The sequence below is a fragment of the Astyanax mexicanus genome, chromosome 24 (genome assembly GCF_023375975.1).
Source record: "Astyanax mexicanus isolate ESR-SI-001 chromosome 24, AstMex3_surface, whole genome shotgun sequence".
NCBI lineage: Eukaryota > Metazoa > Chordata > Actinopteri > Characiformes > Acestrorhamphidae > Astyanax > Astyanax mexicanus.
In genome coordinates this window covers 13,416,309-13,441,084 of record NC_064431.1, presented here as the reverse complement: position 1 = coordinate 13,441,084, position 24,776 = coordinate 13,416,309, and the positions used below count along the sequence as shown (strand labels likewise).

The window sequence follows — 24,776 nt, the reverse complement described above, 5'->3', positions numbered from 1 at the left end:
AATTAATAATATATTTAGATATCAGTTAGTTAGTTATTAGTTAAAGGATTTGTAATAGTAAATATTGTCATAAATGGTGTTAAGTAACAATTAGTTGAGAGATTATTACTTCTAATTAATTTACCCTAACTTAAAAAAAAAAAAGAAATTATAAATGAACCGTTTATGTTTAGGTAAACTAAACTGAAACTTTTCATATACTAAAAATAGGGTACATTGCAAAACTGGGGCAGGTTTTCAATAAATTAAGACAGTTTTCCTGTCTTAATACGGTCTTCTGTTAAATTAGTAGGCTAACTTGCATGTGAGAATTTGGAAAACAAAAACAGGACTGCATTTAATGTTTTTTTTTTTTTTTTTTTTTTTTTACTGCATTAAAAATGCATTTTAAGCGATGGATTTAGGAAATTTAAAGTCAAACGTAGGATCTGCAGACTATATATATACATATCACTAGAATGACATTATAAAGTAGCTACCGCTGCAGTCTCAGCATGAAAATGATGTAGACAAATATAACACAAAGAAATAACAGAATAGTAATACAAACTAAAGAGTGTATCCTCAAAGCCAATGACAAACATTCAATCATGTTTAAAGTCGTGCAGACTTACAGCTCCAAAGTACGGCGCCTGATGAACCACTCCAGTACCTTCCTCCTCACGAACATAGTTATCCAGCACAACAGAAAAAGCTCCACTCTCTCGACACTGCAGCAAAAAACAATACATTCAATGAAGATTCGAACTCCATTATTACTTATTATATAATTAATTCACAAAATAACCTTCTGCCATCCATGCCCTTCATTTCAACAGCACTCACCTTGGAGAAGTAATCAAAAAGAGGTTTGTATTTCTTCCCCTTTAGAGTCTTACCAGGAAACCTGAAAGACATACAGAAATGTTTTCAGTAATTAAGCATTTATTTAAATATTTCAAAATATATAATGATATGTTCTTTCCTATTTAAACCATAGTGTGATTGGAATTAATCTCAGTCATTGAGAAGTCTCAAAGCAGACAAAAAAGGCAATTAGAGTAGTTTTACTGCGGGCGCAATAATACTTCTTGCCCAATAATGACAGAAAACACTGAGAAAGCTGCAGATTTCTGTATGGGATTAGAATATGAGCACAAGGGAAATAAAAGCACCTTTATAAGTAACACTTTTTTGAATCCTGAACCTCACTAATAACCTAAAGTATGACAAAAACGTAAAAGGTTCGCAGGTTCGCAGGAACCGGCTCCAGCTCCAGCTCTGGCTCCAGCTCTGGCTCCAGCACTTTGTTGGTGGAAAAGAGCTGACACTCACACCTAGGGGCAATTTTATTCGACATCCAATTACCGGAGCACCAGAAGGAAACCCGCGCAGACACGGGGAGAACGTGCAAACTCCACACAGAAAGACCCGGGTCATCTCAGCCGGGAATTGAACCCAGGCCGTCTTGCTGTGGGGCAACAGCGCTACCCACCGTGCTGCCCCTCCTATAAATACAGTGCATCACAAAGTGAGCACCCCCTCACATTTCTGCAGATATTTAAGTATATATTTTCATGTGACAACACTGACAAAATGACACTTTGGCACAATGAAAAGTAGTCTGTGTGCAGCTTATATAACAGTGTAAATTTAATCTTCCCTCAAAATAACTCAATATACAGCCATTGTAAAATCTTTGAAAGAAAGGCGCAGGGGTAATCTATGCTGTGTTTATTTGATGTATTTATGTGTAATGTTCTGTTCTTCTTTAGTTATTTACATGTTCTGTACTTTTTTGGTTTGTATGTTTTAGGCAGCCTTCTGGCACTGGTTTTTAAACTCATATATCATGTCATGTTCTTTGTATAAATAATAAAAGCTGTTGCAAATAATATGTACATAAAATGATGGCTTTATTTAACGAGAGTATCCACTACTTCTCTCTGCTAAATCATCTAGACCAAGTTACCAGCCTGAGAGGCTTATAGTAACTGTAATATATCTCCTTTATTTAATGAGAGGACCAGCCTGAGAGGCTTTATTAGTAGCATTAATAAAAAAAATTAAAACTACAATCAAACCCACTCTAAAAACAAATTAAAACGAACTGAAATGTGAAATTAGACTATAATGAAAAAATCAAAACTATTATAACCTTGGTCAGGACCAGTGATAGTAAGGGTGACCAATCAGGTCTGAGGGTGGGGTCTCAGAACAAAGACAAATAACAAACTGGATTAAAACAAATCATACTTGGGGTGGGTGGATTCTCTGTCCAGTCATAATCAGTATGAGATATTTTAGAATAAAATCTTCTTTTAATACCTCACATCTATAACAAGGTCAGTCTAAATCACATTGGGTTTGCTATACTGGATCCATAATAGTATATTGTTCTAAGACCCAGTAATTATCAGTCATTTTGTTAATTCTAATTGTAATGGTTAATTTTTAAATATTTTACAACTGTTGTAATTCCGACTTCCTTCCATGTCAGCAGTCTGGCTTTTCACATGAACATTCGAAGTTACAGCCGTAGTCTACCTTTCATTCCTCCGTCCTTCAGTCGCTCAAGCAAGTCACTGATCTGTGTAATGACTTCTGTCACTGACAGTGTCCTCTCTGCCCATCTGCCCAGCTCAGCTCTACCACCGCTGACGGCTATTTGTCCTGTCAGAACCACTGGCTGAAACTCAACCGGGGAATTCAAATCAGCTTAAAGGATGCAGCAGCACCGTAAAATTAATCTGCCCTCGCGTTATCACGGGTGTCAGAACTGACTAAGCTACCGTTCACTCGGTAAAAACGCAAATTTCTAAAACAGGATTCAAGAAAACACACGAAAGGATCAGAAAAACATTCTTATCACCAACACAGCGTCATTTCCCAGCATCTGACAGTTGGAACGTTGCTTCTCCACCGTGGACGCCGGCCACGGGTCACGTTTCAGCACACCTACGGCCCAGAGCGCCGGAGTCAGTGCCAAGCAGGCAGAGGAGCGGAAGCAGCCGCAGATTAACGAATCAGCTCCAGCACCTGCAGCCTCTCAGGAGTCATCAGGGTGGCTCCAAAAGGCAGATCACCATGGGAAGCAGCGGAATCGGTTGACTCACTGCGCAAGCTGTTCACTGAAACTGTCCGAACCTCGCTTCTACTACAGGTTTACCTACAATCCCTCAGAAAGTGATCAGCTTCTCAGGGTCAAAACTAACGATCATCACTATGATTAACTATACTGTATAACAACTAATACAAACAACTGGCAAACAAATGCACTGTAAGAAAGCTAAGACTACGTACATTTGACTGAAGTGAGCAGTGATGAGAACAAATCACAGAAAGAGAGAGTCCATAAAGAACTGTGGTTGTGATTAGAGCCAATCAGAGAAAGAAGGAGGTCGAGGAAGATCTGAGGTGGCGAATAAAACCAATTAATAACCCAAAAAAAGAAAGAATTAAAAGAAAATAACAGAGAACATTAATAACAAGTTTATGCCTGAGGTAGGACTAGATGATATGGGCAAAACATACATTTTTAACACTATATTTTGGAAATGTTTTCTAGCTCGATGTGAAAAACTTGATTTTTGGAGATTGAACATACTTTATCTTTGATGTTAAATGACAATTTCAGTAAGACAATTCTTAACCACATCACAACACCACGGCTTCTCAGCAGAAGACTATTTATGCTAGTGAGTCTTCTAACTGGACAGTGAAGCACTTCAGTAAGCCACTCAGGATTAGAGCCTCTGGTAGGGTTGGGCAGTGTACTGTGGAATTTTAAAAAAATTGATCGGTATCTCTAAACGAGGACAGTAATAAATATGGTGTGTCTGGCGTGGCAAATTTATGTTTTGGGTGTAACTAATACAGGCCAAAGTAGCATTATTATAATATTAATGTATGTGCATTTAGAGACACTTTCCCTTTAAAAATTGGGGGGGGGGGGGGGGGGGGGGGGACAGGGCTCTGTTCAGATCAAAAGGCAAAGCCACTAAATCTGGACAGAGGAGTCTACAAGATGTGCTTTAAAACAACACTAAGAGCTTTAGCCTGTTGGCTAAAGCTATCTAGCAATCTAAATGAGACTTCTTTCTCTCAGACACAAGTTCCAGTGTCCAAAAGGCCTGTCTCTACTATGCAAGTGGAATCTTGCAATCTAACCTTACTAGTTTCTATAACTGCCGCTCACTGTTTGCATGCTGTTGTCTATATCTGGCATCCCTGAGTGTGGAAATGGGAGTAAAGGAATGACTGTGGAGAGATAACAGTGATGTACTGCACAGTTCAAAAAATGTTTTCTTAATATTTGATGATCTATTCTGATCATCTTTGTGCTGCTACAGAAAATAAAATCTATAATGGTCCTTTAAGCAAATCCCTGACCCCAGTAACACCCGATATGGTATGACGGTATAAAAAAAGTGCCAACCTTAGCCTCTTATTGTATTAGTGTATCAGTGAGTGCTTTAACACTCACTTGTCCAGGATGGTGTATTCACTCTCAGATTTGAACAGTGCTCCCAGCCTGGCCTCCATCATGATGTAGACTTTATCAGTGGTGTTATCTACAAACAGGGAAACACAGTAACAGTTAAAACAGGAGGGGTAGAAGAGAGATACAGATCAGAACGAAGGAAGATTGCCCAACACAGGGAATAAATGATTTACAGCAGAACAACAATCTAGAACACAGCCTGAAGAGATGTTCCAAAAAACACAGGCTTGTTTGAGAGATCATCTAGAGACAGCCAAGATCTTTAACTCAGACGTTCCTTCACAGAGAGTTCAAATCTTATTGATTCTGTTTGTAGCTTCAGTACAAAACTAAAGAAAACTTAAGATACACTGTATCACCAAATGTTTGTAGACACCTCTTCTAATGAATGCATTTATCAAGTATACCAATAGAAAAGGACTCTCTGGGGCGCCGAGTGGCCCAGCGGTGTAAAGCGCTTTCCTCCAAGTGCGCTGGCTGCTCGGTAATGCTGCATCAGCAGCAGCTCAAAAAGAAGCGGTGGCTGACTTCACATGTATCGGAGGAAGCATGTGTTAGTCTTCACCCTCCTGGTGTGTTGGGGCATTACTAGTGATAGGGGGAGTCCAATTGAGTGGGTTGGGTAATTGGCCGTGTAAATTGGGGAGAAAATAGGAAAAAAAAATAGAAATAAAATTATGAAAAAAAAAAAGAAAAGAAAAGGAGTGTAAAGCAGTGGAACTGTTTTTTCTGTAATGATGATAGAGCTCAGTCCAACACTTCTTGGATTTTGATTTGGGGAGTTGGGGATGAAGTGGAGCTCTGGCCATTGAATGGCATTAAAAAACAACATTTGTCAGAAATAAAAATGTGAAAAATGAGAAAAGTCCATTCTGTGCTTTTTTACAGAGTGGGTTAGAACGTTTTAAGATACTGCTGCTGTAATAACATACAACAGAGGGAGAGAGAGAGAGGAGAGAGAGAAAGTGAGAACGAACAAGTGAATGAGACAGTATTAGGAAAAAGAGATTGGGCGAGAGACACAGGGAGATAGAAAAGAAATAAGAAAGAAAAGAGAAAAGACAGAGACTAGCATATGAGAGTGCAAGATTGATTGAGTGAGTAAGTGAGACTGTGGATGAGACAGTATTAGGAAAAATAGAGTGGGAGAGATACTGGAAGACAGATGAAATAAGTAGGGAGAGAAAAGAGAGGGGTGAAAGGTACAGAAGGAGAGAGATATTAAGTGAAAGAGAAGAATGTGAGATATGACAAGAAAAAATCTGGACGAGAGAAAAGAGAGAGAGACTGAGAGGCAGATGGATGAGAGATTGCAGAACAGAGAGATGGAAGCACAAGTAAGAGAGAGACTAATAAAGAGAGTTAGTGAATGAGTGAGTGAGTGAGTGAGTGAGTTAATGGATGGATGGGATAGTATTAGAAAGAAGAGAGTGGGAAAGAGACACTGGGAGAGATAGAGAGGAGAGGGACAGAGAGGACGGAAGGGAGAAAGTATGGGTGTGTAAGGAAGAGAGAGAAAGAAGGATGAAGAGAATGATGTGTAAGAGAGGGGTAAAACACACAAGGAGAGTGAAATTAAGTAAATATTTTGAATGTGAGATATGACAAAAGTCTGGATGAGAGAAAGGAAAGACAGTGTGTGAGACAAAGAGAGAGAAAAAAAAAGAGAGAGAGAGGTGGGTCAGTGAGCGGGTGAGTGGGTGGGTGGGTGAGTAAGCGGGTGAGTGAGCCGGTGAGTGCATGAGAGAGCACATGAGTGAGCGAGGAAGTGAGTGAGTGAGACGATGGATGAGACAGTATTTGAAAGAAGAGTGTGGGAGGGAGACACTGGGAGAGGGAGAGGGGAGGGATGGAGAGGAAGGGAGGGAAAAAGTATGGGTGTGTAAGGAAGTGAGTAAAAGAGAGAGAGATTGAGAGAGATGGATGAAGAGAATGAGGTGTGTAAGGGAAAGAGAGGGGTGAAAGAGAGATTCAGTGAAAGAGATGAATGTGAGACATGACAAGAGAAAGACTGGACGGGAAACGAGAGAGAGAGAGAGAGACAGAGAGAGAGAGATGGCTGATAGATAGAAGAAGAGAGAGATAGAAGCACAAGTAAAAGAGAAAGAGACTAATAGGGTCTGAGTAAGTGAGTGAGTGAGCCGGAAGGAGAGTATGGTGCATGCCAGAAAAAGAGAGGGGTAAAAGGTAGAGACAGAGAGACAGAAAGAGAGAGAGAGAGAGAGAGAGAGAGAGATAGCAGAAGAGAGAGATAGCAGCACAAGTAAGAGAGAGAGACTAATAAAGAGAGATTCGGAGGGAGTGAGTGAGTGAGTCGGATGGAGAGAATGAGGCATGCCAGAAAAAGAGAGGGGTAAAAGGTAGAGACGGAGAGAGAGAGAGAGAGACAGAGAGAGAGATAGCAGAAGACAGATAGCAGCACAAGTAAAGAGAGAGACCAATAAAGAGAGTGAATGAGTGAGTAAGTAAAGGAGAGAAAGAAGAGAAAGGAGTCTAGGTGTGCGAGAGAGAAAGAGACAGGGGGAGAGAGAGAGAGACGTATGAACAGAATAAGGTGTGCAGGAGAAAGAGAGGGGTAAAATACCAGGAGAATAAGGGTGAGAGGAAGAGAAGAAGAAAGAAGTAAGAGAGAGAGAGAAAAAGTCAGGAGAGAGAGAAATAAATGGATGAGGTAGACAGAAGAATATAGAGATAGGAGAATAAGTAAGAGAGAGAGAGTCTGGGTGAGAGAGAAGTGAGACTGGACGAAGAAAGACAGAGAGACCGAGAAAGAGAGAGAGGACGAGAGAAAGAAAGAGATGGATGGAGAGAATAAGTGAGTGAGACGATGGATGAGAGAGTACAAGGACAGAGAGACAGTAAGAAAGAGAGGAAGAGAGAGAATCAGCATCAGAGCAGAGCTTCCTGTTCCTGCATTAGTATTCAGCACATCCCTCCCCTGCAGCACGACCCGCCGCCGCTGAGCTCACCCAGCACTAACCCTGAGCTCACAGTGCCCCCTGGTGGCGGCCGGCGGGTACAGCGGCTGCTGGGTAAAGTAGGTCAGTCTTTAGCTCCAGCAGCTTCATACCGGATCCAGAGCGATGCTTAAAACCAGCAGGAGAAGAAGAGGCTATTTATAAATGTAAACGAGGACCAGGCTTTTTTAAAGTGACCTGATTCCAGAACCGTTCCGACCCACATCTCCACACACTCGCTCCTCTCACAGCAGCGCACAGAGGCATTGTGGGGAGGGCAATGAGGACACAGGCTGCTGTTCTGGTGTTAGCTGGTTTTGCTGCATCATGTACTGATGGGTAATCAGTATATCTGATATCTGCTATGAACAGATTTTTAAAGACAGGTTTAAAGACGGGGACAAATATGATATGTGCTATGTCAAGATATGCTGCCAAATCATTAATATATTTTGCGTACATACACTCATATGTTCTTATGCCTAATATATTAGTATATAAGACACATATCCATTCACAGGAACCTTTCATTTCTGTACATTTATTTCAGCATTTTTAGCGTATATAGTATATTTCTTTATATGTCCTGTAGTATAGATTTGGGATGAGCGATTTAAAATAATACCTTTTTTGACGTTTGATACAAATGGAAAATTCACATGACTCATGTTCCATTGCGTATCTACGAGGCTTGCACAATATATCATTTTAGCATCGTCATCACAACATTAACAACAAGTCTCTGCAATAGTCACATCACAGGATTCACCTTATTCTCATTTTCTCATATACCAGAGACTTATTAAATCTGCTAAATGCCATTAAACTACTCTAATCTATGATACACAGAGTGCATTATTAATGTCATATTGGATCATTCTGGACAAATCTGGCAAAATCGAAATACATAATCGCAGAGCAACAAGATCTCAATGTTAGCTTTTTCTAATATTGTGCAGCCCTATTATTTACCAGAGGCACATTATATCTGTTTTATACAATTTATTTTACTGCACTATTAGTATTGTGACATGATGGATCATTGGCTTCTAGATAAATCTTCTTTATTTTTTAATATTACAATGCAATATCACTCTTTTTTTCCCCCCCCAAATACCATGCAAAAAAATAATCTTTAACGTCACATTCACATCAACCTAAAATGAGGACAGGTCTGGTTGCCAATTGCTCTTTGCCTTTAGAGCTTCTAGACTCCTGTGAACTGCATTATGAGTGGGCGGGGCTAAACTCTGGTTGGCTGAATAAGTAGAGTTATGTCAATAACTTCTGGTGATATCATAAAAACAATGAATTAAATTAAAAAAGGTTTTCTCAGTCTTGTTAATGACCTTATTACTAAGTTTTATTAAGTGTTTAATAAACTGTCATCTTTAACCATTGCTCATGTTTAAATAGCCGTAATATGTTTGTGTTTCCTGAAAAATGTAAAATATTGAAATATTGTGTCAATAGTGAAAAAATTGCAGTTTAAAAAAAAAATAAAAATTTACAGGCCCTAAAGTGCTAAATTCCATGTAAATATACACTGTCTGGCCAAAAACAAGTTCTCACCTGGATTTAATTATGTAAATGATCTAAGGGTTGTGCTGAAAGAATGAGGTCAGCTGACTACCTGAATATACTGAATACAGACCAGGTTAATCCATCAATGGATTTTTTCTTCCCTGATGGCGCGGGCATATTCCAAATTGACAATGTCAGAATTCATAGGGCTGGAATTGTGAAAGAGTGATTCAGGGAGCATTAGAGCATCATTTTCACACATGGATTGAGAGAGTTCACCACAGAGTCCAGACCTTAACCTCATTGAGAATCTTTGGGATGTGCTGGATGGAGAAGAGCTGCTTTGTGCAGTGGTCAGACTCTACCATCATCAATGCTGCTGCAAGATCTTGGTGAAAAATTAATGCAACACTGGATTGTAATAAATCTTGTGACACTGCAGAAGCTTATCGATACAATGTCACAGTGAATGTGTGACCCAATCAAAGCTAAAGGTGATCCAATCAAATAGTAGAAGTGTGTGACGTTTTTTTTGGTGGCGACTTTTTTTTGCAGGCCAGTGTAATATATGGAACGGGTCACAGAAATAGTAAATACTAGATACTATACTTTACTACACATAGTAGTATACAAAGTCAATATATTAGACAATACAGACAGTATCTCTCACTACAAAGATCATTAGTACTATATAGACTAATATACAGATCTGCTGCTATACTGTGCTGTACTGGTGGAGGAGGATGTAGCTTCAAACATCAACCTCAGCTTGCCTTATTCACTACACTCCAAAAATGAGTCTTAAATAAACTTTAAAATTAAACGGTTAACTTATTGTTAATATACAGGGAGGCTAACACTTAAATTGTGTATGTTTGACTGTTAACTTGGATATTACAATTATTTGTTTCTACAATAAATTGAAGGTTTTCTAAGCTGAGCTCTGACACTTCTACACACTGATGCTCACCTTTGACCTTAACGTAGAGGAATTCAGGGTTAACACACAGAGCTAGGTTGCTGGGTAGGGTCCAGGGAGTGGTAGTCCAGGCAATCAGACACACGCTCTCATCCTCCAGCAGAGGGAAGTTCACGATGACTGACGGGTCCTGGACATCCTGTTATCAGGACAGAACACAGGAAGCAGGCAAGGATTTCTATTAACAACACTGATTTCTGAGGATACTCAAGATGGCAAGGATGAGTCCACTAACTTATGGAAATGTAGTCTCTGGCACTAAGAAGGTGCTGAAGTATTAATCTGGAGGTAAAGGTGGGTTCATACCTTGTAGTTCTGGTGGGATTCGAAGTTAGAGAGGGGCGTGTTGCAGGCGGTGGAGAATGGCATGACCTTTACTCCTCTATACACCAGACCTTTATCATACAGCTGCTTAAACACCCACCTAAAACACAACACACAAACAAATCTAGTGATGATCCACAGATGCAACAGTATTAGCTAGTTGGATACAGGAAGAGTTTAGAAGCACAAATCTGGTAGTGTGGACGATATGGCAAAATATTACATTACGATAACTGAATATGACACATAACTATACTGCCAAAATTATGGGGACCCTTTGCAGCTATAACAGCTTCAACTCTTCTGAAAAGGACTTCCACAAAGTTAGGAGTTTGTTTATGGGAATTGCTCCGCACAATCATAGTCTTCAATCTAATTTATCCTTAAGTTTCCTGTTGGATTGAGGTCAAACCATTCATGTTCTTCCACACCAAACTCATGGTCCAAAATCTTTTGGTATGCTGAATTAGTTAGTTAGTTTCACTGAAACTAAGGGTCTGAGCCAAATTCCTGACAAAAAACCACACATCATAATCTCCTCTCCACCAAACTTTACATTTGGCACAATGCAGTCAGACTAGTATCGTTCTCCTGGAACTGCAAAACCCAAACTCACTTATATTACATTGCCAGATGGAGAGCTAATCTGAGGGCCACATGAAGTTTGGGGTATGTAGCAGTTGACTCTGCAGAAAGCAGGTGACCTCTGAACACTATGAACCTTAGCATCTGATGACCCTGCTCTGTTATTTTATATGGCCTACCACTTCATAGCTGAGGTTCTGTTGCTCCTAATCACTTTCATTTTATTATAATACCACTGACAGTTGCCTGTGGAAATTTTATGACTGGACTTGCACAGGTGCTGCATCCTCTCACAGTACCAAACTGGCATTACCTGAGCTCCTGAAAGAGACCCATTCTCCCACTAATGTTAGTAGAAGCAGTCTGCATCCCCAGGTGCTTGGTTTTATACACCTGTGGCCATGAAGGTTATTGAAACACCTAAAATCTATGATTTGGATTGGTGAGAGAATACTTTTGGGCATATACTTCAAGTCAAGTCAAAGCAGCATGAAGCAGCTTGATTTATGGTATGTCAGTGGGCTTTGCACGGCTTAAAACTAATTCACCTAATTATTCATGGATGTGTTTTGTACATAATGTAAAATAAGTGTGTCAAGTGTGTCACTTGCCATTGCCAGTCAGGTGCACTCTGACTTTGGCAGATTGGTATTTCAACAGCACCGTTTTCTGCGCTTCTCAGCAGAGAAAACTGAGCTGCCCGTTCATGCCGTGAAGGTGTGTGAGCAGGTAATTGTTTGTGTGTAACAAGTGAAGGTGTAAGCATGCTGAGCTAAGATATAAGGTATAGACGTCAGACGGGTGACTCGTCAGGTTTTAAATCAGTCAAATCAGTGGTGCACCTGTGTTTTCTATTGCCAAGATAGCAATACACCAGACTCCTTACTTTCAGTCCACCACAGCTATCAGCGTAGATATATTTGTAAACTCTGTTGTTATTTAAATGACGCAGACTCAAGGCATGAAAATAGACTGTTGGCGGGGTGTAGGATAGCAATGGGCATGATGACACACCTTGCGCATGGTGTTTCAAGGTGTGCAAAACATGTTGGGCTGTTTGCAGGATTTTGATCTTGTGTTCAATGTTTTTACACCTTTACTTGCTTCTGTATGTTGCACTTGTTTGCGGTAAAAAAATAAAAACAATAAATCAGCTACAGCAGGAAGACTTACCAGACTGTCTCCATGAACCACGGATACAGGGTTTTGTAGTCATGCTTGAAATCGATCCAGCGGCCCATTCTCGTTACTGACTCCTGATGGGCAGTAACACAGAAACACAGAAACATATGTTATGACAGGACAATATAATCACATGTTTAAAGTTAAACTGAACAATTGCATCATAGTTGGTGTTATAACTCCATATCAAAAGTTTCAAGCTCTAACACAACTGTTCATAAATCAAGGCTAATGCATCATTAGTGGAAATCTGTTCAGCTGCTTCATCATACAAACCATTTTTTTTTACATTTTTAATATGTATAGACACATTACATTTATTTGCACCATTTATGAAGTTTTATATTATTAAAAATGTCCACCCAAACATTTTGAACTCAATAACCCAGTCAGAACTGACACACTTACTGCTTACACATACACACTTACCTCCCACTCTCTGGAATATCTCATCACGATGCTCCTACACTGCTTGTTGTACTCTTCAATCCCCATCTTGGCAACATCCTCCGGTCCTTTTATGCCGAGTGTTTTATCAATCTCATATTCCTGAAAGAGGCAAACGCAGAGTGACAAATGTGAGACGCCTGAGACTGAGAGAAGCACGCAATCCATCAAATGCAAACACAGTGGTAGAAAAGGCAGGCATTCTGACTATTTCTGGGTTTTTTTTAGATTTATTACCACTGACATTGATAACCCTGATAACCCCAATGTTGCATCTCTGTCTTTTTACTTTATTAATCCATATACTTTATATAGACATTCTTACAAGATTAACATTATATCTACACTACCACATACCTACACACCGCTATAGATTACGTAGTATTGTGTCCCATGACTTTTGCCTTGTCCCAGGGAAGCTAAGAATGCTGCACTGATCTGTAGGATATGCTTGTGGTTCCTTCTGCACTGAATGTGGATGTGTGTGAAATCTGGAATTCTGCCAGACACCACTGGTCACAATCATTCCCACCCACTGCACTGTTCACTGTGGGTGGCAGAATGTCTCTACTTCCCAGAGAATACCTTATGTTAGGTTTTGGTGTAAGGATTTGATTGCATTCAGTGGCAAGGGCTGCGTTAGCGAGGTCAGGATGTTGGATGATCACCACCCCACCTCATCCCCAACTCAGGCTTTAGGTATGGTGCCAATAGGTTCATGCCATTTTAACTTATCTTTAAGAATGTGCACCACTGTAAACAGTGATATAATACATTCTTACCACAGGTAATCCATGACAATCCCAGCCAAACCTACGGTCCACGTGGAAGCCACTCTGATGGGCAAACCTGGTGACAATGTCCTTGATGGTACCTGCCAGGATGTGGCCATAATGGGGGAGACCAGTAGCAAAGGGTGGTCCATCATAGAAAGTGTACCTGCAAATCAAACACAACCATGAGTAAAGCGTTCATGTTATTATATAATTAACATGCGCCTTGGGTGATCTGATCACAAGTGACCAGCATAGTGTATAGCTGATTACTCCTGCCATCCTGTGAGCTCTTGTGAAAAGATTTCTTAGACGAGGCTGGTTATGGTAAAGATTCTTCCAGTTTTCTTTGTATAAAGTCCTCGGTTCAAATACAGCGTGTGGTAACTGCATATGGTCCGGCAGAGACGGCGATGCTGCTAATGTGGGCGGAGCATTGATGTCAGGAATGCATCAAAAACTTTTATTTTGCTGTTTACACTAGGGGTGTGCCATACTGTATCATACACAATAATATCAACAATATTTTTTAATATTGTGATCGATATTATACCCTGAAATATGGTGCCATATCACCCACCCCTATTTATCACATCAGGGAACTATTATTTTTTTTTACTGTTTTTTATCAAAAGAAAAATTCACACTGTTCTTCTTTCCAATTATATATCTACTAGAGATAGATTATATTTGTCCAGTATCATTTATTTTACTTTAATCCTGGATATATATGGAGATTTATGGAGTGTATTATTAATATCATGACATTCTGGATCATTGACTTTTTTTACATATCTGATAAAATTCTTTTATTTTTTAATAACTCAGTTAGGGGTGAGCCATATCATATCATATATGCAATATACGTTACTAACGCCGTTACTTTTTTTCAGTAACGAGTAATCTAACTAATTACTCTGACTTTAACTATAACGCCCTTACCATTTCCGACACCCCGTTACTGCACGTTACTTTAGCCGCACTTTTTTTTACTTCGCTTTGCCCTGGTTAACCCCTCCTCTTTCCGCTGAACTTGAGCTTCTGGCCGCTGTGCCTGTGGTTTGGCGTGGTGAAGTGAGGCACAATTGTGACTATTTGCGTGCTCTAATCAATTCAGTGATTGCCGTGGACAGCCCAAGTTCCGATTTAAGGACGTTAAACTCTTTTTAGCTGCTCCGGTTTTTGTGGTGCTGCTGCTTTCTCTTTTAGAGAAAGCTCCTATTAGCTCCTATTTTTTATTTTATATAAAGCTCTGATGTGATAATCACAATGTTGCTAAGTAACCAATTATTATTGTTCACTACAGCGAACGAAATAGCGAAAACTGAAAGTGAAAAAAACATTTGTGTTAACTGAATCTAATAAAAACGGTAATTAAAAGGAAAAACATAACTATCTCGAACGGTATTTTGTGTTTATAAAACTAACTAAAACGAACTGAAATTACTGATAGAATACCCTCATTTTCGTGTTTAATTTATTTATAAGCGCTGTTGTACAGCGGAGTTGTACAGCGGGCGGTGTTGTGCCGAGCGCCCGGCACCTAGTGGTCCTTTAGTTCTTGTGTAAAGCGCTCGCGCTAGCAAGCCCACTCTAAAAACTTACTGAAGAGAAAAAATAAAAACAAAATAAAATTAAACTATAATAATAATGAAAAATGTAATCACGTAGCTCTGGGCGCACGTGAACGCCTCCGCGTTTGACTTGCAGCATTGTGTGTAGCTGTTCTTAAAAATCATTTAAATTAAATAATAGTTCTATGCTTTGATGTTACAGTGTTAATTAACATAATTCTGATTATATTTCGCTCATTCAATCAGCCCGAAAACAGACAGTTTATGGGGCGGATCGGGTCGGGCTCATAATGACAGTTTATGGTTCAGGCTTGGGCAGAACGTGCACGGGCTCCGGCTGGGTCGGGTCGGATTTTTTGCGCCCGATCTAAGCTCTATTCCCTTTTGGTGAAGCTGTTATATTAATACCATTTTAACAGGCATTAAATTGTTGTTTTTGTTCATTATTTTGTTTTGTTTATATATACATATTTCCTTTGAGTGTGGCTTGGTTTGTTTAATTTCATCCCCAGACACGTTTTTCATTTTTTTCCGTTTTTTTCAGTATTACAAGTTTTAGTAATTTTCTTTGGTTCTGTGGAGAATTTCGTTTTGTTTTTTTGAAATTTGTTAGATTATATTTTTGTCAACATTTTGGGTTTATTTTCGTTTGTTATTTTTCTAATAATAATAGTAAATGCATAATTGATTTCCTTTTTTTGACGGGCGAATAATAAAAAGTAACGCGATAGTTACTTTTACTGGTAACTAATTACTTTTATAGTGGAGTAACTCCGTTAGTAACTCAGTTACTTTTTTGGAGAAGTAACGAGTAACTATAACTAATTACTTTTTCAAAGTAACGTGCCCAACACTGGTCATAAGTGTATTTAAAAGTGAAACTCTATCATAATCATCAAAATGTCTCTCACTTCGGCCTGTTTTTGGATTGTTTCAGACACTCCTGGAAACAGTCCTTCTCCTTCCAGAACCGGAGGATCCGCTCCTCCTCTGAGGGAAAGTTGATGGACTCAGGCACTGGTTCCACCATGGCACCTACAGCACAACAACAAACCATTCATTTAACTGCAAATACATGTAGAGTACAGAATAAACTTATCACTTCACACTTAAACTTCAGTCTTGAAGATCCCTGAACTGGATGCAGCTGCCACCACTGCTGAAACAAAATCTACAGGAAACATGGGACTGAAATCAAACCATTTTATGGGGGCAACCTATTTATTGTGAGCATCACAACACGGCAGATTCAGATTGCTCTAAAACACTACCAATGAGGTCCATCATGATTATTTCAATAGTGACATACAATCATTTTTGCTGCGTCTCACTTTTCTTGCATATTTGTTTACATGCACATGAACTTCACCAAGATTTTAGCCAGTCAAGCAGTGACCAATATATCAATAACCATAAATGCATACTCACAGAACACAGAATATATATGAATTAAGAGTTCATTTCACTTCTACAATGACCATTAAATGGTCTTAACATAAACCTTATATTTTAATGCACCTTGTCTAACATTCTGCTGGGGGTTATTTTCTGACAGATTTGAGACTCACCCCCTTCACACAAACTTTACACCCTCAGCACACTTCACTTACTGAGACTCACATACTATCTACACACTTTATTTACAGAGACTCACATGCTATCCACACATTTCACTTACTGAGACTCACATACTATCTACACACTTTATTTACAGAGACTCACATACTATCCACACATTTCACTTACTGAGACTCACATACTATCCACACATTTCACTTACTGAGACTCGCATACTTTACACAAACTTCACATTTCACTTACTGAGACTCTCATATTCTACACACTTCACTTACTGAGACTCTCATATTCTACACACTTCACTTACTGAGACTCACATACTTTCTACACATTCACTTACTGACACTCACATTTTTACACACTTTACTTACTGAGAATCACATATTATCTACACACTTCACCTACTGAGACTCACATACTTTACACACACTTCACTTACTAAGACTCACACACTCTCTACACACTTCACTTACTGAGACTCACATACTCTCTACACACTTCACTTACTGAGACTCACATACTTTTTATAAACTTTACCTGAGACTCACACACTCTCTACACACTTCACTTCCTGAGACTCACATACTCTCTACACACTTCACTTCCTGAGACTCACATACTCTCTACACACTTCACTTACTGAGACTCGCACATTCTACACTTCACTTACTGAGACTCACACACTCTCAACACACTTCGATTACTGAGACTCAATCACTCTCTACACACTTCACTTACTGACTCACACATTCTACACTTCACTTACTAAGACTCTCACCCTCTCTACACACCTCACTTACAGGGACTCACTCTCTACACACTTCACTTACTGAGACTCACATCCTCTACACACTCCGGTATGAACAGTGTGATAAGTGGGGTTATGCAGGTGTTAGTAGGTGTAATATGAGGGTTATAAAGGAGTACAGGTAACAGGTAAAGGTAAACACACACCGCGGTGTTTTGGACTGCAGGACTCGCACGCGCTGCTCCTCACCGGCCGCTGCAGAAGGAGCCCTAATACGGAAATGATGCAACTAAGCGGCAAGCACGAGCGGACGTCATAACGCGGAGCAGATTTTTTCAAAATAAAAGTCCCAATATACACGTGATTAAAAAAAGTGTATTTGTTTACATATAACAATAACAACAGGGGTTGGGCGTTTTTAATCCCCTTAGTATTTGGTATAAAGAGTTTGATAATATAAAGAAATATAAACATTTCTAACTGTCAAGCTCCACTACATAGTTCATAGTTATAAAGCCATTGTATTTTAAACATTTGCAGCAATACATTTTACATTCTATATATATATATATATATATATATATATATATATATATATATATATATATATATATATATATATATATGTATAATGTGTCCTCATGCTATTAGCCGCTATTGAGCTATTTTTAATGTTTTTGCTATTTCTGTATTAAAACTCATCCCTGTTATTTTCAGTCCTGTTACACAAAACATACAAAGTAACAGGAATGAGTGTCAGTAACAGGAGTAAATTCCAGTAACAGGAATAATTGCCATTAACAGTAATTTTTTGTTTGGCATAAATATAAATTAGTTGAACACGCAGTCAACCATTTCTTAAGAGAAAATTCAAGGAATTAGTGGACTTGCATTTAAACATGCTTTTTAAATGTTTAACCTACACATTATAAACCTTGTAAAACAAATAAATAAAGCTCCCTGAGTTTGACCAGTACATGTTTTGAATAGTTAAATATATGTTATTAGTTTCGGAGTTGTAAAAATGAAAAAAGATTACGTTTAATTTGGAAGAGTTAAAAGAAGCAAATCGCACCAATTGAGTAAAATGGCCCATATATGGAGTATATATTTCTAACAGACAGGCCCAGTTAATTTTAAAGAAAATAAACTCACTAAATATCCATTTAAAAAACTAGTATGGCCTGCTAAAGCTAAGATTACACTAGTTGATTAGCTTAGCTTTTGACCAGTAATAGGTATGTATTGTGATGGGTTTGATTGTTTAGCTGATCAACAAGCATGTTAAAAGTGACCAAGCCAGACAATCAAGCATTTAAGCAGAGATTACACTGACACTTCTCTTTTCAGTACAGGAGGTTATGTCATTTATTTGCAGCTATATTAGTGTATTAGTTTGTTTTGGAGAAATTCAAAAGCAGAAGTGAAAGGCTCTGATGTAAACCAGTGTTCACTCCAGTGTGTGAAGGTTACTGGAGGGGGAGGGGGGCTTTTACATCTCTCTGGAGGAATTTTGGCTCCACTATTCTTTACAGAATTATTTTAATTCAGCCACATTAGAGGGTTTTCCAACATGAACCACCTGTTTATGATCATCCACAGCATCTCAAGTAGACTTTAACTAGACTTCTCCAAAATCTTAATTTTGTTTTTTAAGCCTTTTAGAGGTGGACTTGTTTGTGTGCTTTGGATCATTGTCCTGCCGCAGAACCCAAGTACAGCTGAGCTTGAGGTCACAAACAGATGGCTGGACATTCTACTTTAGGATTTTCTTGTAAACAGCAGAATTACTACCACCACCATGTTTTACATTTAGTATGAGAATCTTCTTCCAAAATCATGATATATTTTTTGTCAGACCTGCATTTCTTTAAAAGTTGTTCTGGGTTTTTTGTGACCTCCTGGATAAGTTGTCCATGCTCCTTTGGAATAATTTTGGTCGGCCCGAATCCTGGGAGGGTTCACCAGTGGTTCCATGTTTTCTCTATTTGTGAGTAATAGCTCTCACTGTGGTCGGTTGTAGTCTCAAAGCTTTAGAAAGGACTTTGTAATCATTTCTAAACTGACAGATGTCAGTGACTTTGTTTTCTCATATGTTTTTCTTTTATGTTTATTTATTTTGATTGCAGCATAATCTGTTGCTTTTTGAGATATTTTAGCTGTTTCATGTTGTCAGACAGGTTCTAATTAAGTGATTTTTATTCTACAGGTCTGGCAGTAATCAAGCCTGGTTGTGGTTAAGTGTGATTAATCATAGTTAATCTATGGGGGGCAAACACTTTTTCACAAATAGTTTTTGTCCCTTAAAAAATGAAATTATTATTTAAAAAGTTATTTTTATATTTACTCTTGTTAAATTTGTCTAATATTAAACGATAATACTTTCCAACAGCAGTTGGACAAACGTAAGTTTAGGAGTTATAAGGCATACCTATCTTAAAAAGCTAGACTTCCTTCTTAAAAAATAAAACATTCTAGATAACTTACCAATGATAAGCTGTCCAAAAACAGTGTATGTTTAGGTCTTGCTTGTCTTCCCTGCCACAACTGACGCTTTTTGCCCGGGTTTGGATTGAAGTGCTTGCCGCAAATCCACAGTATGGTCTTCTTTATGGTGAGAATCCAATCAGTGACAGTGTGTTAAGCTTAAATAGTGCACAACAATAGAAACAGAATTGGATAAGCATCACTTCTAGCACACCCAAAAGAATTCTCGTGAGAAAATCTTGTTCTACTACTTGAATCTCGTTCTACTGGTGAGCCACATCATGCCACAAGTGCATTGTGCACTGCTGGATAATTTGATTATCATCATTTGGTTTTAAGGCTCCCAGCTAATGCAGTGACAGAAGAGCCCCACCCCAAGGCACGGTCTTGAATTAGCAGCCTTGATTCATGCTGTGCCTTCAGGATTTACTGTCCTGAACAGAATAAATATTTACATTATTTACAGTTGAATATCTTTTCTTAGCGGAAGTAAACCCCATAATTTTCACTTTGTATTAACTTGGGCTTGAAAGTTGCATTTGTGTGTTATTTAGGCAAGTAAGCATGAGTCTTCTATTGTGCTAATGGAAAATGTATATTTTATAATAGGACCAATGTATGATCAATTTAAATGGATTTAGGAGGCTTGGAAACATGTGTGCTATCAGGGATGTCACTCCTGCTTTAAATTGTTGTGGCAAAATAAAAATTACCATTGAAAAGCAAGAAAATAGTCTCCTTAGAATAAACTTGTACAAAAACCATTAAAGACCCACTAAAGCCACTTTTCTAAACCATATTTTTTCCATAAATAGCTAAAATGTGTCCCTTTAAGTAATATAACATAATTTTTATGAACATTTCCTAACCTTTAAAAAACGCTTTTTATGGTGGTCATTTTCACCTCTGCAGTGTCCTCTCAGGTTCAATTGTGCTATAGGTGAGGATAATGTTTCCCTCTACTTTGGTATGCAAAAACATCACAATCATCCTTATGTCTATCCTTATGGGTCCTCACCGCTATCAGAGGCACACTGCTGCTGCTGCAGCTCAGCCAATCAGCTCTTCCTCCTGCTCTGCCTCTAAACCCATACATCACTCAATGCCCATCCAAAATTAGCCCTCCCATTTTTTTAGCCTTTTGAGGTGAGGGTGAAGTCAGCAAAAATCAGGGGCTTTAACACCTCTATGACCACCATAGCAACCAGCACCATAATGACTGGTAATGAGTACCATAGCAAGCCACCGAGAAACACAATAGCACCCACTTAGCAACACCTTTCCAATCATCTAAAGTACTATAGCACCCACCCTTACAGGTAACACTCACTTAACAACACAAGCAACATACCAAACACCACAAAAGTCACAAAATTAAACCACAAATGGACACATCCAGGCAGATCGCCGGACATCTCTACACATGTAAGAGACAGAGAGAGAGAGAGAGAGAGAAAAGAGGGGGAGGAAAGAAAAAGGGATTGGGTTGACTATGGATGGACACCTCGAGGCAGCAGCTCAGGACATTAGGAGGTTTATGTTTGGAGTGTGAGCTGTAAGAGGAATAGTGAGAGGGACGACAACAGTAATGACTTACTTCTTGTAATCAGAGAAATTACAGGACAGTAATAGTATGGCTGCAGGCTATAGAGAACCATTATGCTACGAGTGCTCCAGCGGGCTAAGTGCTGTCACTATGATCAGGAGATTGCTGGTTTGAATCCTGTTCATGTAGCTTGACATCAGCTACCGGAGCCCCGAGAGAGAACAATTGGCCTTGCTATCTCTGGGTGGGTAGATGGCGCTCTCTCCCCATATTACTTCAAAGGGTGATGTCTGCAGCATGAGGCGTCTGTGAGCTGATGTATCAGAACCAAGTCGCTGTGCTTTCGTGCTGTGATGCTATTTGGCAATGCTGCATCAGCAGCAGTTCAAAAAGAATTTACATGTGTCGGTAGAGGCTTGTGTTAGTCTTTAACCTCCTGGTGTTTTGGCATCACTTGTAATAGGAGGAATCCTAATGCGTGGGTTGGGTTATTGGCCATGTGAATTGGGGAGAAAATGGGGGAAAAAAAATAGACAAAAACCATTAAAGACCCACTAAAGCCACTTTTCTAAACCATATTTTTTCCATAAATAGCTAAAATGTGTCCCTTTAAGTAATATAACATAATTTTTATGAACATTTCCTAACCTTTAAAAAACGCTTTTTATGGTGGTCATTTTCACCTCTGCAGTGTCCTCTCAGGTTCAATTGTGCTATAGGTGAGGATAATGTTTCCCTCTACTTTGGTATGCAAAAACATCACAATCATCCTTATGTCTATCCTTATGGGTCCTCACCACTATCAGAGGCACACTGCTGCTGCTGCAGCTCAGCCAATCAGCTCTTCCTCCTGCTCTGCCTCTAAACCCATACATCACTCAATGCCCATCCAAAATTAGCCCTCCCATTTTTTTAGCCTTTTGAGGTGAGGGTGAAGTCAGCAAAAATCAGGGGCTTTAACACCTCTATGACCACCATAGCAACCAGCACCATAATGACTGGTAATGAGTACCATAGCAAGCCACCGAGAAATACAATAGCACCCACTTAGCAACACCTTTCCAATCATCTAAAGTACTATAGCACCCACCCTTACAGGTAACACTCACTTAACAACACAAGCAACATACCAAACACCACAAAAGTCACAAAATTAAACCACAAATGGACACATCCAGGCAGATCGCCGGACATCTCTACACATGTAAGAGACAGAGAGAGAGAGAGAAAAGAGGGGGAGGAAAGAAAAAGGGATTGGGTTGACTATGGATGGACACCTCGAGGCAGCAGCTCAGGACATTAGGAGGTTTATGTTTGGAGTGTGAGCTGTAAGAGGAATAGTGAGAGGGACGACAACAGTAATGACTTACTTCTTGTAATCAGAGAAATTACAGGACAGTAATAGTATGGCTGCAGGCTATAGAGAACCATTATGCTACGAGTGCTCCAGCGGGCTAAGTGCTGTCACTATGATCAGGAGATTGCTGGTTTGAATCCTGTTCATGTAGCTTGACATCAGCTACCGGAGCCCCGAGAGAGAACAATTGGCCTTGCTATCTCTGGGTGGGTAGATGGCGCTCTCTCCCCATATTACTTCAAAGGGTGATGTCTGCAGCATGAGGCGTCTGTGAGCTGATGTATCAGAACCAAGTCGCTGTGCTTTCGTGCTGTGATGCTATTTGGCAATGCTGCATCAGCAGCAGTTCAAAAAGAATTCACATGTGTCGGTAGAGGCTTGTGTTAGTCTTTAACCTCCTGGTGTTTTGGCATCACTTGTAATAGGAGGAATCCTAATGCGTGGGTTGGGTTATTGGCCATGTGAATTGGGGAGAAAATGGGGGAAAAAAAATAGAGAACCATTATGATGAGAAATTATCCAAAAGAGAAATGTTTTAAGTCTAAATTTAAAGACTGAGAGTATGTCTGAATCCTGTATATTAGTTGATCCAAAGTTAAAGTGCTTTATAAATGAAAGCTCTTCCTACTGCATATAGTTTTATGCACCTTACCAATGTCACAGCATCCTCTAAGCAATAGCTTAAATATCATCGTAACCACCATAGTAACCATCTGGGACACCATTAAAACCCTGTGATGAACCATATCAACCTTATAGCAGCCCCCAAGAAACATTTTAGCCACATCATACCATTCACTTAGCATAATCTAAATACCATACCACCACCTGAAAGACAGTATGCAAACACCCTAGCAACCACCAATGAACACATTAGTAAAACTATAACACTCACTGAGCAACAACTATACAAAAAAAAACACATCTGTGACATATCAACTTATCAACTAATTAACCTCCTGGGACACCGAAGAACCTTAAGGGCCATTCCACCAAATGGGTGCCATTTGCTTGTTGTAACTCTTTCAAATAGTGTTTTTTTTTTGGACTCTGATTCTAATAACACATATATTTAACTATTCAAAACATAGACTGATCAAACACAGGCAGCTTTAATTATTTTTTTTACAAGGTTCCTAATCTGAAGATGGTTACATTGTTCTCAGTCCTGTTACCAAAACTCATGTGACATTTTAAAAGCATGTTTAAAAGCAATATTTCAAGAAAGTCTATATTTTAAAGAAATGGTTAACTGCAGATTCACATTGTATATTTCTAAAAGATGCAAAGTTATTTTCATTGTTTCAAGAAGACCCAAAACTGAAATTGATCCAATGTATTATCATGTAATTTATTTAAAAAATGGATAAATGATTAACAAAACACAATTGGAAAAAATTACATTAACTAATATTCACATTAATAAATAAATTAATCTCTACTTACTCCTGTTACTGGAACTCACTCCTATTACTGGCACTTATTCCTGTTACTGGAACTCCTGTTATTCTTTATGTTTTGAGTAACAGGAATTAACAGGAAACTGAGAGTAACAGGAATTAGTTTTTAGCATAGAATTAGCAAAAACATGATATTAGCTAAATGGCGGCTATGCTATTAGCATGAGGACACTGAGAACATTCTAATGATTTTCCCAAAAAATTTTATTTTAAAAAATAGACAAATAGCATCCCAAAAAATTTAGGTAACAGGAATGAGTGTTGAGATTGACCTCAGACATCATATGTACAGAAAAACAAATAAGAAAACGTAATTTTGGTTTTCCCATGGTCTTCAGAGGAACCAGCTGATGTCACTTAATGTTGTAGATATGACTTATAGAATTGTTCGAGATTTTTCTGATAGGGTAATGTTTTATGGTAACAGTACCTGAGTGAAACCCAGGGACACATCTAACTATTTTTAAAGCACAGATGGAATTTGGAGCCACAAAACAATGCAAAAAAAAAAAACATCTCTGAACGATTGTAATAATTATATTTTAAGGTAAAGTTTTAACAAATGCTATTTTTAATACATATCTTACATTTGTAGAAGGTCAATGTACAATATACTATGCTTAATAATAAGTATCATAGCAATAATTCTGCCAAGAAAATATCAACGAAATCACCATCTGTAACACCATAGCACCCACTTAGCAACACCTTAAAACCACCTGAAATACTTGTGATTAGAGACATGAACTGAATTGTCCCTGGTCAAGGGTAG

At 38.8% G+C, this 24,776-nt stretch overlaps 1 protein-coding gene across 2 annotated transcripts in view; it reads right to left on the bottom strand.

Annotated features, from left to right (window-relative positions):
• iars1 (isoleucyl-tRNA synthetase 1) overlaps positions 1-19,660 on the bottom strand; it is a 147,805-nt gene extending 128,145 nt beyond the window's left edge. Inside the window, exons 1-10 of one of the 2 annotated variants that reach the window (XM_022682414.2) lie at positions 19,642-19,660; positions 15,740-15,863; positions 13,264-13,420; positions 12,464-12,583; positions 12,026-12,108; positions 10,250-10,367; positions 9,935-10,082; positions 4,466-4,553; positions 826-886; positions 615-710 (exon numbers count right to left, since the gene is read on the bottom strand). In XM_022682414.2, the coding sequence (XP_022538135.2) occupies positions 615-710; positions 826-886; positions 4,466-4,553; positions 9,935-10,082; positions 10,250-10,367; positions 12,026-12,108; positions 12,464-12,583; positions 13,264-13,420; positions 15,740-15,858 (990 nt within the window). In that variant the 5' untranslated portion in view covers positions 15,859-15,863; positions 19,642-19,660. Of the gene's footprint in view, positions 1-614; positions 711-825; positions 887-4,465; positions 4,554-9,934; positions 10,083-10,249; positions 10,368-12,025; positions 12,109-12,463; positions 12,584-13,263; positions 13,421-15,739; positions 15,864-17,360; positions 17,440-19,641 lie in introns of those variants that run through there. The other variant, XM_022682413.2, reaches the window with a different exon arrangement.
• Between the last annotated feature and the right edge of the window lie 5,116 nt (positions 19,661-24,776).